At 41.7% G+C, this 13,291-nt stretch overlaps 1 protein-coding gene and 1 long non-coding RNA gene across 2 annotated transcripts in view; one reads left to right on the top strand and one right to left on the bottom strand.

Moving 5' to 3' along the window:
• Positions 1-13,291, top strand: part of LOC116663239 — a 133,412-nt gene that overhangs the window by 105,652 nt on the left and 14,469 nt on the right. The window lies entirely within an intron of this gene.
• TNC (tenascin C) overlaps positions 1-13,291 on the bottom strand; it is a 91,048-nt gene that overhangs the window by 23,611 nt on the left and 54,146 nt on the right. Inside the window, 3 exon segments of the mRNA XM_032478278.1 lie at positions 1,094-1,366; positions 2,926-3,198; positions 10,875-11,147. Coding sequence (XP_032334169.1) covers positions 1,094-1,366; positions 2,926-3,198; positions 10,875-11,147 — 819 coding nt within the window.

A 13,291-nucleotide genomic window follows, 5' to 3' on the forward strand; every position in this document is an offset into this window, starting at 1 on the left:
CATCTCTGGACAAAGGGAAGAAGGTTTTGGGTAGTGTAAGTGCTCTGTGCCGGTCGGAGATGGCAAGCATGTATGTTTGTTTGTTGTCTGTCACCCAGCCTGCTTCTACTTAATAGTATTAAAATCAGTTGGTGTTTGGGTTCTACCCGAGATCTGGCTGTGTGACCTGAGGCAAATCACTTCATCTTTCTGGGTCTCAGATCTTCGTGCCTAAACTGAAGAATCTGGGCTACTTCATTTCTCAGGTCCCTTTTACCTCTCCCTGTTTTGTGATTCTTTCTTCTGGTTCCTCTTTGAAGCAGCCGTTTCTTGAGAACTCTGTATTTCCTTCTCTCCCTCAGTTTCCTGAAGGAATTCACCCTCCCTTTTGAAGGTCTTTCCTTTTCTCTTTAAAGAGTCATGTTAGTATTATTATTCTAAACAGTCATATTATTAGCCATCTTTTTTTTTTCTCCTTGAAACAGCTTATATTGGCAAGGATTTTCATTTCTCCCTTAGTGCCTTTTAGATTTGCTATGAGTATAAAATAAAATCAGTGAACTTCGTGAAGAGCAGCCTGTCAGCCTTGCCAGCTTCTTCTTTTTTGCTTCTTGATCAGGGTACTGACTATTCACATACAACATTTTATAAGTTTTAATCTTTATAGGTGGGGATACCACTTCTCCAGTATTCCCTGCCTAGTGTGAACATTTGACCAAAGAATAAGGAAGTACATCTCTGGATAAAACATAATAGGTAGACGGAAGGGTCTTTGGAATTTAAAAACAAACAAACAATGATTATAATGATTGTCTTAATGACAATAATGAAAATGTTAGTAGTTCTCAATTGCTGAGCCCTTGCTTTGTGCCAGGCCCTCTCTATGGGCTTTCCATGAATTATCTCATTTAATCCTCAAAACACTATTAAGTCAGTGGCATCATACTCTTTTTGCATAAAGACTTAACCAAATTATCCATGGTCACACAGTCAGTAATCAGGAGTCAATATTCAAATGCACGCCTGTCTGCATACAGAGCTCTTGTAGTTTCCCAGCCCTGTGAGAATAAGAAAAGAGAGTTTTCCTCTATTCTCTCCGGTTTATGTACGGTACCTGTTGTCGCTACAGCACTGACTGGCTGGGATCGCTTTCCACTGCTTATTCCATAGAGTTCAATTTCGTATTCAGTGGCCTCCCTGAGACCTGTTATGTCCCTGGTACGTTCGGGGGCAAGTAGGGTCATTTCCAGTGGCTCAGACTGCTTTTTGGTGTCTCTGATTTTGAGAACAAAACTGTCGAAGACCCCTTCATCAGCTGTCCAGGACAGACGGAAACCGTCTACAGTGGCATCTGAAACCAGAAGATTGTCAACTTCCGGCTCGGCTTCTAGAGGGGGAGAAAATGGTGGAAGGAGGAGAGAGAACATCATTCACCAGCCTGTGCAGTCTTCTCTCCAGTGGGGTATCAATATGCAGTGATGCCCTGCTTCTCAGAGATAGAAATGTCCTGAGATGCCAAAAATAAAATTATTCAATAAGAACATATTTAGTAGGTCTAGAAGAGGGGAAAGATGGAGTTGACACATTCAATACAAGCCAAGTGGCTGCTTGCATATGTGAGTTTTGTCTAAAAGCAATTCTATAAATCCACATCTGGACTCAGCAATAGCCCTTCCCATGCGTTATTAAACAAGTTCAAAGCCAGAGACTTGTTTACATTTGCTCTCTGTCTTCCAGTGGCTGAGTGCCCATCCTCTGTGAGACCTTCTTCTTTTCTTTTTGAAAAGATAAATAAACCAGCATTAACGATCTGTAGAGCTGCTCATGATGATACTGCTAATTATATTTCCCTTGATCCTGAGCAAAATGGCTTTTAAAATGTTATAAATGTTATATTCTTTTTGGTTTTTTCTTGGAGCTGCTTTACTAAAGAAGGCTTCTACTCTTGACTGGCTTGCTTTCTGTTAACCATTCAGTAAGTGTTCAGATGGTAGAACTGAGACTTGGAACTTCTTGTGCTACATACTTCAGACCCAGGGTATAGTCTTGGATTGCCTTAACTAGACAAAACTCAATGTCAAGGTAAATTTAGAACTGAGTTTCCCAAAGTATACTCAGAGCAAAATCTTCCTGTTTGATCATCTTCCCTAAAAGGTATCTATTGTCAAATAAGTTTGGGAAATATTGCCTGGGTAAGTCCCTCTTAGAGAGAAGCATGCACATTAGGATGTTCTGTAAAGGCTTGTGGTCAAGGGCCCTGTTAAACTATGTTTAACTCACTGTTTCCAAAACTTATTTGAACATGGAATTTCTTCACTGAGTAGAACCTTTGAAAATTCTATGGAGATATAATCTCTAGAGACTTTGGGAAACACAGATTCTTGCTGTTAAAGTTGTTAATGCTGTATTTTTTTAGGAATTATTAGTGTTGAGAAAATTATGGATTTAGTCTGTGTTGAAGAATATCCGTGATATTAGTGTTTACCAATATAAGTTCATAGTTGGTTTTCCAATGACAAGCCCATCTGGTAAGTTTGTCAAGATCACATTTGAGGTTTTGAGATGACAAACGTAGTAAGTTTTTGAAATATACTCATTGGTATATTTCTTTTGAGAAGGCTGAAATGTAGCTGGGGACCAGCCAGGATGAACACAGACGAGGGGGACGTGGAATAAGCACACAGAGCTACAGGCAAGACATGGTCTGAAGGATTCGGGACACCAAGTGGAAACATTTCGACCTTCTCGTTTCTGGAATGGGAAAAGGGGCGTGCTCATTAGAGACACAAGACAAGAAAGAGTGTCGGGGGAACATAAAGAATAGGCCACATCTGTGGATTAAGTAGGGAACACGGACGAGGATGTTAAAACCATGATGATCTGGAAGATGGATTACATGGAAGAGAACCAGGAAGAGGAGAAAATGGCTCACTTGAGCCAAAATACCTGTAACAATCTCAGCTCTCAAGGGCTTGGTTTGGTGCCCTTGGGTGAAGCCAGAGACCATAACCTCATAGCCAATGCCGGTTATGAGGCCTCTAAGCTCCAGCTTCCTCTGAGTTCCCGAAAGTGTGAATTCCTGGGGGTCCAGCAGCTTCCCAGAATCCACCACCGTTACTAGGAAGCTGTCAAAGGCATTCTCCGATGCCATCCAGGAAACTGTGAACCCGTAGGGATTAATGTCGGAAATGGTTAGGTTTTCCAGAAGGGGCAGGGCCTCTGAAAGAAGGGAGGAGTGAAAACAACTCAGGTTAGCAGCACTGACTCTACTGAGAAAGCACAAGCCTCCACGAGCACTGACAGATACCCATCAATCATCAAACGTGCTGTATGCTTTTTTAGTAAGAGCTTATTGGGTGCCAGATGATGCTGTCTTATGTAGATCTCTTAACAAGCCTATGAGATAGATGTTATTCCCATTATACAGGTAAGAAAACTGAGCTTCAAAGAAGTTGGTTGACTTGGCCAAAGTCACAGAGCTAGTATGTGTTAGAGCAGGGATTTAGCTTGGTCTCACTCCAAAGGTCATGAGTTTTTCCTTATTAAACTGAGTATCTTGTGTTGGGTTTGGACCCTTTTGTCTATTTCCCACTAACCTGTGGTCTTGAAGGAAATCAGCTTTTTAATCTTATTTTTTTAAATGTAGTTCCTTTTCGGTGTGTTCCGTATGTTTCTATTTCACATCTGATTCATGTTTTGAATTAAGTTGATTAGGCCAATTAGTGACATACATCCTCACAAGCTGAGATGCAAGGAGGAAGTGAGATTTTCAGGTGTCCAAATGAATCAATTATAATTATGGCCTAGTAAGGAATACTAAGATTTGCTAATTCTTTTGCTGATTATTTTCCTGGATAAAGTTAGGAGATAAGGACATGCTTGGATCTTGAGTAAGTTCTGTCATCATCATTTGTTCATCATGCAGCAAACATCTGTGTCTCAGGCATTCTTATTTCATAGGTGCCAAGGGGTCTTTTCACACACTGGGATTCCTCAAAGAAGTGAGCTTATATCAGCTAAGTTTCTGTCCATACTTCTCAACTGACAAGGCTTCATGTCCTGAATCCAGTTGAGTCCTCACGATGACACTGTAACTAGATACTACTACCCTCTCTTCTCCTCCATGACAGCAAAGGAGACAGAGAGGTCAATGATTTATCCAAGATCACATATCCACTAGGTGGCTAAGCTGGGATCCAGCCCAGGTCATCTGACTCCAAGTTTAGTGTTCTTTCCATACCCTAAGCAAAAGTCTAGTTAGTCAGCGCCATCCGTGCTGGCAAAACCTGAGGCATAAGCAGGATTAGTGGAGAAGGTCCAGCTCCTCCCTTCTAGCAAAACAAAATTCAGTAGTGGTGAATGTGTTTATTTTTTATCAGAGGGGGGAGGAGGATGGGAATTCCACAGCCAAGGTGGCTTTAGCCACATCTAGTTTAGAGTCTTCTTTTTCATTACAGCTAAATAGGAGCATTCAAAGAGATAAATGACCTTACGCTAATGCCCAGAGTCTAATCAGTGGAATGTTAAAAAAAAAAAGTTTAAAAAAGAAATGTTTGGTGACTGAATGAACAAATGAATGAATGCCCTTATCCCCTATGCAGAGACTTAAATTTTGTCGTGGCTTGGATTTCCTGTACTTATTTTGAACTACGTGGTATTTGTTTTGAGGTTTGTTTTTTTTTAACCAAATAAAGATCTCCCCTAAATCATAACTCTATCAAAGGCAAAGATGAAATCACATATACTGTGCAAACAAGCTTCTTTGTCTGCAGTACAAGGGTGTCGAGTTCTGTTGCAGAGTTTGTTTAGATAAGTGGCGCCTTCCTCTGATAACTGGCCTCTACACTCTTCCACGCCATCAAAGCAGGGAATTTGGAGGGCGTGCAGACTCATTAGTCCATCAAAAGCTTGCTATTTATAGTCCCTAATGTTCAGGTTTTTTTTTTTTTTTCTCTCTCTTTTAAAAATATGCTTCCTTTAGAATGCAGAGTCTTTTCACATCGGGGATTAGCTGAGACAATGCTGTAACTGGATCTAGGATTCCCAAGACCAGCTCTCCCAGCCTCCCTTTCTTCTCTCTGTTCTGTGGGAGGTCCTGCAAGAGGCTACAAGTCAGGGCCTGGTGGGACCTGTGGCCGGCCATGCTTCCCCTCCTGGGCAGTGAGTTCCCACCTCGTGGCTACTCCCCGCCCTGCCCCACCCTGTTCCACGTTTGAAGACAGTCTAAACAACTGAATTCACACTAGATAACTGGACAGAAAATATAACCACTCTTGGATCTTAAGTTGAAACATGTCCAGTGTTCTCTTGAAAATAATAGGGAAGTCAAGACTGCAGAGGTCTATTGTTTCTGTCTAGTCTTGGTGCTTGTATTTAAGAATCCCACTTTCCTCGTCCTGTTCGGAGGAAGGGGAAGGACCCAGCATCTGTAAATGCCTCCTGGGCGCCAGGCGGTTGGATTTTACCAGATTCATTTAATCCCTGAGACAAGGCTAACCAGAGGTGCCTGTGAGTACCCTCTCTTCATACATAAGAAATTGCGATTCAGAGAACTGAAGAACCAGCCAAGGTTGTGTAGCTAAAAAGATGTGGGAGAGGATTACAAACCACACAGGCCTGATCTCAAAATCCTCACTCTTCTAGGACACCATGCTGCCTCCAGTTAAATACTTAATCAAACTTATTAAAAGATTTTATTTATATAGATAAATAGTGATTTATAGCCATTTAGACCTCAAGAGAGGCGGGGTTTAATGTTCAAATCAGCCAGCAGAGTTGGTCTCTTAAAAATTATCATTAGTGGAAGGCAAGAGACTTCTAAATATTTTTGAGGCTAGAGATTTGGTAAATTGACACCATTTGCAGCCTTTGCCATTGATTTAGGATAATTTCAGGAAAGGAAATAGAAAACCATTTCTCTATGTAATTCAGAGAAAAGTAAGAAGTTGAGTCTAATGAATGGGTATGGTTTAACTTGCGATTTATCTGCTATCTTAGGTTGAACCTTCATTAATCTGTTAACAGATGCCAGTTTTAAGAAAAAGTAATTGTTTTAGAAGAAAAAGATAAATTATTTTACTTCTGGGGCAGGTGGTTTATGAACTGCTTTACCTAGCATGATTTATGGACAGAATTCCTGCCTTAGGCCATTGCTAACTTAGAACTTACTCTTCAGCCAGAGTCTCCAAACTGTGATTCAGACACCCTGTAAAACTGGGCCCAGAACTCCTCGGCAGCTTTGTACAACTATTGAGCCTACTATATCCGTTGCCTAAGAGTGGCAATGGAAGGTCCCTGTTTACAAGAGTGTCTGCTCTTTCTTCACGTAGAAATTTACATATGGAATGGAGATTGTATTTTAGGCTGAGTTTCCCTTTAGAATTTCCCCTCTCCTCCCTTTTTCCGGCTTAGAATTCTGAACAGACAAGCGAGAACCTTTGAAGGAGTACCTGTCATGACAAAGGCAGTGAGGGGTCTGGTGGGATCCCCAGCCCAGGTGGTCCCTGCCACACTAACGTCATAGCCAGTGTTCTCCACCAAGCCCGTGACGTGAGCGTGCCGAGCGTCTCCTGAGACCGTGATTTGCTGGGGCTCATGCAGCGAGTGAGAATCGCTAACATTGATAACAATCTTTGCAAAAGGCCCAGCTTGAGTGGTCCATGACACGTTGAAGCTGTCAGGAGTAATATTGCTAAGGTTTAGCGTGCCCAACTGTGGCTCTGGCTCTGAAGGGGAGGGAACATGGGCAGAGAGAGAGAGAGACATTATTAGAGGAAGCAGAGGATTTCTCCAGAATGTAGTCACCGAGCATGAAAGTATCAACCCCTCCAAATATTTGCAGAAAGGCAGTGTATTAGGCTGTGTCCACACCTGCACTGAGTATAATGCTAGGGAATTTAGTGCTTTCTCTGCAGGTGTGGATTCGCATTCTTTTTAAGTAGAGTCATGACCATTTGCTAGTCACATATGTGGAAGAGCGAAGAAGCCGTTACAGCAATAGATAGAGTAAATGTACAGATGTATTAAGAGTACATTTTCTAAGGTTTGTCGTGGGACACTAGCTCTGTAAGATGTTCCAAGAAAATATAGGTTCACATTATATTGAATTTTATATCTCACCATATTCACAAAGTGTACTAGCATTTTAAAGGCTCTGGAATGCTGGTTCTGTAAAGAAACCCTACTTAATTTTGCTTAGCCTAGCATTTCATAAACTTATTGATTAATGGATACTCTTTCTGAGGAATATTCTCGTAACATCTCACGTTGCTGGTACGCCACCTAGCATACCTTAGAAAATGCTACTTTGGAGTTTCCTGGTTTGGTCTTCTTTGATCTATTGGACTGTACAAATTAAAGGCTAATATCCACACAAGAGAAATTCTCTGTGGTATTCAGAAATCCAAATGTATAATCCATAGAGAAAGCTACATCTCACCGTAAATACTGGAAAATTGAAAATGTCTTCCATTTAAAAATTCTTGGTATATGTAAAAATTAAAGGAAAGCTTGAAGTTAGGCTTTGCATTTTCTGATTATGAAATTCACTTACTGGATAATCTGGACAGATGAATGGTTCTACTGAGGTTAAGTTTCTCTTAACCCGTTAAAATCTAGATAATCAGTGATGAGAGCAACTCACTTTTAATGTAGGCAGCCTATACTGCTAGTTTCAACTGGGATGAATATGGTTTGGCTGCCTAAATGCACATTTATCAAATAATGCTGACATTAAAATAAGTTCAGTCCAGACTATATTTTAGAGACAGAAGACAGTCCTGGAGGACTGAGATACTAGGGTTAGGATTTAGGGTTGGGAAGAAGCAGATTATTTCTTCCAAGGACTTGGGAGTTGTTTTGCTGCAGCTCCAGTATTTGGAGGAAAGAAGGAGCTCATTTGGATAAATTTACCTGGGCAACTGCACAGCATAACTCGATGCCATAAAGTCTCCAAAGACAAACGAATCTGGCTCAGAAGCAGAACATAGCCGTAAATAATGGCATGGGATTTGATTTCCTGCTTAGCAATTAGTTTAAGAAACTAGTGATGCTATAATTTTCAGCCACAGCATTGGCTGATTACCTCCATCACACAAAAAGTGAAATCCTCCAAATGGGACTCCATCTGCTTTTTCCTTATATTTTGCTGTGGAAGGAATCTCCCGAATTAAGGATGCATGTTAGGACTCTTTTCGTGCTACCAGAGAGACTGGCGGTGCCGACACATTTACCATGCAGAGTAAGGCCTAGGTTCTCAAGGTCAGCTTACTCTCTAGCTGTCTCCCAAAAGATGCAACCAAGATGAAAAGCAAGATGCAAGAGGAACCTCAGAGAATTGTGGTTAGGGTCCAGTCAGTGTTCCATGCAACCTGGGGGTGTTTTTCTCTCACCTTTTCTAACCCTTTGAAACAATTCCTTGACATGCTGTCTGCTTCCAGGAAAGATGGACTTTTTCAAAACCTTAATGCTCTAAATGTTCACCACATGCACCAAGATTTGGACAAGGAAGACTCTGACACTTTGTGACAGGTATCAGTGGATGACAAAACATGCTGATAGAGTAAATGTCAAGTAAGAGATATCTGCTTGTAGGGAATGCAGGCAAATGAAAGTTTCCAGAATAAGATGAGACCACTGGGTCCTTTCAGGTGGGTCTTGGGGTGTACTTTGGGGTCTCTTTCTCTGCATGCTAGTGACACCACATTTAAAATCTTGGTGGAGAGAAAGAGAAGATAGATCATTCTGACCAAGGAACCAATGATGGCATGCACACACCCCTTTGAATATGACATAGGCAAACTTTGATTAGAACAACCACAGGCAGATGATAATGGGAACTGGAAAAGATTATTCAAGATCAGATGAAAGGATGGTTTAGAAATTCAACCAAAGCAAGTCAGGTTAACTTTATACAAACAAACAGAGCAACTCCAGATGTGAGTGGATATTTAGGAAAAAGAGGTTGACACAGAAGTTCCTTAATTTGGGGGGAGAGTTTTTCTTTTCAAAACTTTGAAGCCCTGATTTGAGTGGCTCTCTCAAATTTGAGAAGGATCGGGAGGAACCAGGAGGATGAAAAATGGGCAGGGGGTGATTTTTTGGAATACTGTTCAGAGGAAGTTCAAAGGAGCATGAAGAAGCCATCATGGGAAATACCTGTGGTTGCTTGGACTGTCAGGGTCTGAGCACGCTGCCCGCCAATCAGCCCCTGAAGACGGGCAGTGTAGTTAGAAGAAGCTTTGAGGTTGGTGATGACAAAGCTGCGAGACGCTGCAGGCACAGAATGTACCACCGTCTCCTGGAGGTGGTCAGAGTCCCTAACGTCTATAAGAAAGCTATCAAAGGCAGACTCCTGAGCTTTCCACGAGATGGACACACTGCCCGAGGTCACATTTGAGACAGTGAGGTGGCTAAGGAGAGGTTCGGCTACTAAAGCAAGAAGAAAAAAACATGAAAGCGAGTCAATTTAGAACACTTACTGAGAGTCAAAATCGAAATTTGTTAAGACTAAATACATAAAGTTTTAGACTTTACCCTCTGGTAAAGGAACTTGCCGTAGTTTGAAAATCAACTTGGGCCATGAGAAGCAAATGTATCTGGCTGGCTAATTTTCTTCCCTAGGCTTTGGTATCCTTTCATCTGGCTGAAATGAGAACTTGGTAATGCTGGCTCTCTGCTTCTCCTGTGGCCCACACTGATGACAGTTTGTAGTCTCATGTAGAATGAGGACAGACCCTCCCTCAGCTGTGGGTGACTTAAATGATAGATAATTTTGATACTACAATGTTAACCCTTTTTCTGAATTCCCCTAGAATTGGAAACCCTTTTTTGTGATCAAGAAGAAGAAACTTTCCTGTGTTTATTTCACAAATAATAATAATATATTATTTAAAATATTTTAAATAAATATTTTAATATAATAAATATAATAAAACATTTAATTTACTATAATAAAACTATACATAATATAAATATTTAATATAGTAAATATAATATTTATTTATTAAATAATTAAATATTTCCTAGTAAGATTCCAAAAATTATTTTTTGCTTCAGTTTGTGATGTTTAACTTTATCTATCAAGAGAGGGCATTGTCCAAAATGTGCTAAGACTTATTTTAAGTAGACAAGGCTCTCCTTTCTGAATTCATACAGAATTCTCTTTTGTTGCATTCCAGAGAGCATCTCCGACAGTGTGTGTCACAGATACCACAGATTTAGTGAGAGCACTTCACTCTTTTGTTAGCCAAGTTCCTTATTTAAACATGCCTAGTCTACTTTTATTTTTGCCATCTACCATTCACTGTTTTGGGAGCAAGCCAGCATGTTCTGGTCTTTTCTTCTAGCGGTGGCATTGGAACTGGGGAGGTCTGGAAAGCATGGCTTCATCCTGCACTCATGTGATGAATGAATAATCTTTGCCCTTTCTCATCACTTTCCCAATTAGGGGAAAAAAACAGCACCAATTTAATTTCATTAAATCATTGAAATGTTTGGATATTAAGAATTCAAAGGCACTAGGAAGACAAAGATAGTTGGATAACACAAAATATAATTTTTAAGGCCTCTTTTACCAATATAGACATCTTTCCAAGTCAAGGACAGTTCTCATTTATGACTTTTGTGTTACTGATGGAGAGAATTCTTTTCTCCATATGGCAGTCTGGACCAAACTACATTTTATGCTGTAAATGTCCTGGTCAGCGATAAATCAGGAAAGTCACCATTTGGGCTGCTGTTGGAAGAGAGTTATGTTAAATAGAGCTCCAGCCTAGTATCATGGAACAGTTAGTGTCCTGTGGTCTGTGCTTCAGTGGGTGTAAGGAGTGGCTTCACCCTGCAAAGAAGACTCTGGAGAGAGAGAGGGTGTTAGGAATGGGGGAACGTGCATGTACCTGTGGTGGCTGTGACACTGATGGTTTTGGTCTGGATGCTGGGAGCGAGTCCAGAGAGGTAGACAATGAAATCATTACTAGGGCGTAGCCCTGAGATGTGGGCAGTTCGTTCAGCACCAGAGATATTATATTCCATCGTCTCCAGGAACCTATTGGAATCAATAATTTCAATGGTAAAGGTCTCGAAGGCCCCATCAGTAGCTGTCCAGGAGAGATTGAAGCTCTCAGTAGTGACGTCAGAAACATTTAAGTTTCCAATTTCGGGTTCTCCGGCTGAAAAAGGAGGGATACGAGAGAAGAAACAAATAAATCTGTGTTAATCACTGGGCTTGTGTTTTAAGATTGTACTTGCTAATAGAACCATAGCCGGGTAGAAAGATCTGACAGTTCAGGGTTAGGGCAAAATGAAGCAATGTTACCAATCAGTGCCAATAGGAGAGGAAACGGGGATTTGTTAAAAAGAAAAATACAAGAAGGAAGGCATGGCAATTAGACTTCCCTGCTCTGGAGCTGCCACACATGATCAGGGCCTGGCCGAGATCCAGCATGTGAGGAGACACGCTGAGTGATGGCAGCAGGAACTGCTCTGCTGAAGCCCAGATGCTTCTGGAAGCTGCACCTCAGGGATGCTGGCCATCGGTCAAAAGATATGAGCACTGGCAGCTTCCAGTCTCTGGAACTGCACTCCAGAGACCACGAGTACTTGGCTCTCTCCGGCAGACATCCTTTGCTTTCAGGGATCTCCCATCTATTCAGATGACGACTAAATCATTCTGACGCCATTACCCTCCCTAGGTGGTACCTCGAGGCCTCTGATATTGTGACTTAAAGGGAGTTGGCAATTTGTCAGTGTAATTCTTGGTATTTCCATCATACTTCTGACAAGGGCCAGCTGTTCTCATATTCTGTTTAAATAGCTTGTCCTTTCTTAACTGCTTCTTTGTGGGCCAAGAAGGCTAGCATTGCATTGCCAACCAACAAAGCTGAGCCAAGACAAGGGCTTCAGGGAACCCTGTTCGGCCAAGAAATAACATTTTTGTCTCAGAGATGATCCTACCAGTGCTCCTCTGAGTAACAGGAATAAAACGCAGAAGGCAGGCAGCAGGAGGGTTTGAAAGTCTAGTGCTACTTCCCTAGCAAGGAAGGAGAAGTCCTTCCCATCCCAAGAGATCTGGTGGAATGCAGGTCAGATGGAATTATGGCCTGTCCTCCCCACAGACCAACTGGTCAGAAGCAAGAATGTTGCTATCATTATGAAGAAGAAAAAAAAAAAAAACATAAAAATACTAAGAACAACCAAACCACAAGATCTGCAGGAAAGATCAAAAATGATGGGTGATTTCTCTGCTGTCTGAGAAAGAATGGTTTGTGGATGTCGGATAAAAGAGCCCTGGGTCCCTCCAGGGCAGCCTCAGCTGCGATTTTTAGGCCTTTCAGGATCACTATTCATGAGGCAGTTGCCTGTGCTGTATGTTTGTCTCAGCGAGAGTTACTGAAACGATTGAGGCCCAAGTGCAGAGCTATGCTTTTGCTAGAATCAGCTAGGACATACAGGTCTGCATGAAAGTTTAGCTGCAGTAATTATCAGAAAGTGGGCAGGCATATGCAAAGCTTCTGCCCAGCTTCAAACCAATGGAGGCGCATGGGAAGATGAGCCGTGGAAACCAGTGCTGGGGAAACACTGAATGCTTTGTCACTGGAGCAGAGTGATGAATAAACTATAATGCACCCTCCTGGGCCTCGGCTGGGAGCTGCCATCCAAAGGCCAGTGGTCCAGGGAGCAACTCTCGATTAAAGGAGCAAAAAGGGCATCAGATCTTTGACATTCATAGCCCGGGGTTATTCCTTGCTTCAAATGCTGCTGTGTGTACTTCTGCTAATGAATGGCCTTTTCTTTGGTACCGTCTCCAGTCATAATTGTGTGATTTTTTTTTTCCTTTTATGTCTAGTTATTTGCTAATTTGATGTTCTAACAATGACTCAGTATCTGAGAGAATTGCCCGGAGGAGGGTAATTCAGTTCTCTTATTATACTCAATGCATTTTAAAGAAACATTTAAATTAAAACCTTTCTTGTAAAGGCAAGACCCACAGTGCCTATACCCTTGAGGGATTCGGGATAGTGGAGCACCATTTCCAAATAGTGAAAAAGACTCCCTAAAGTAAATAATCTGTGCTCCACCAGAACTCACCTACGCGGGGAGGATCGACTTTTAGTTACATCCTAGCGCTGGAGAAGAGAATTAAAATCATCAAGCTGTCTCATGAAATGGAAAGCCATCATTCAGAAGAGATGTAGTTATAGGATTGGACAGGTACAGTCTGGGAGAGACTAGAGGTCAGAGAAGGCAGCATTTGCACGTTCATTCCTGAGATGTCACAGGCATCTGGACCAAGGCGCAGCCCGTAGGAATGTCT

The sequence above is a fragment of the Camelus ferus genome, chromosome 4, assembly GCF_009834535.1.
Source record: "Camelus ferus isolate YT-003-E chromosome 4, BCGSAC_Cfer_1.0, whole genome shotgun sequence".
Lineage (NCBI taxonomy): Eukaryota > Metazoa > Chordata > Mammalia > Artiodactyla > Camelidae > Camelus > Camelus ferus.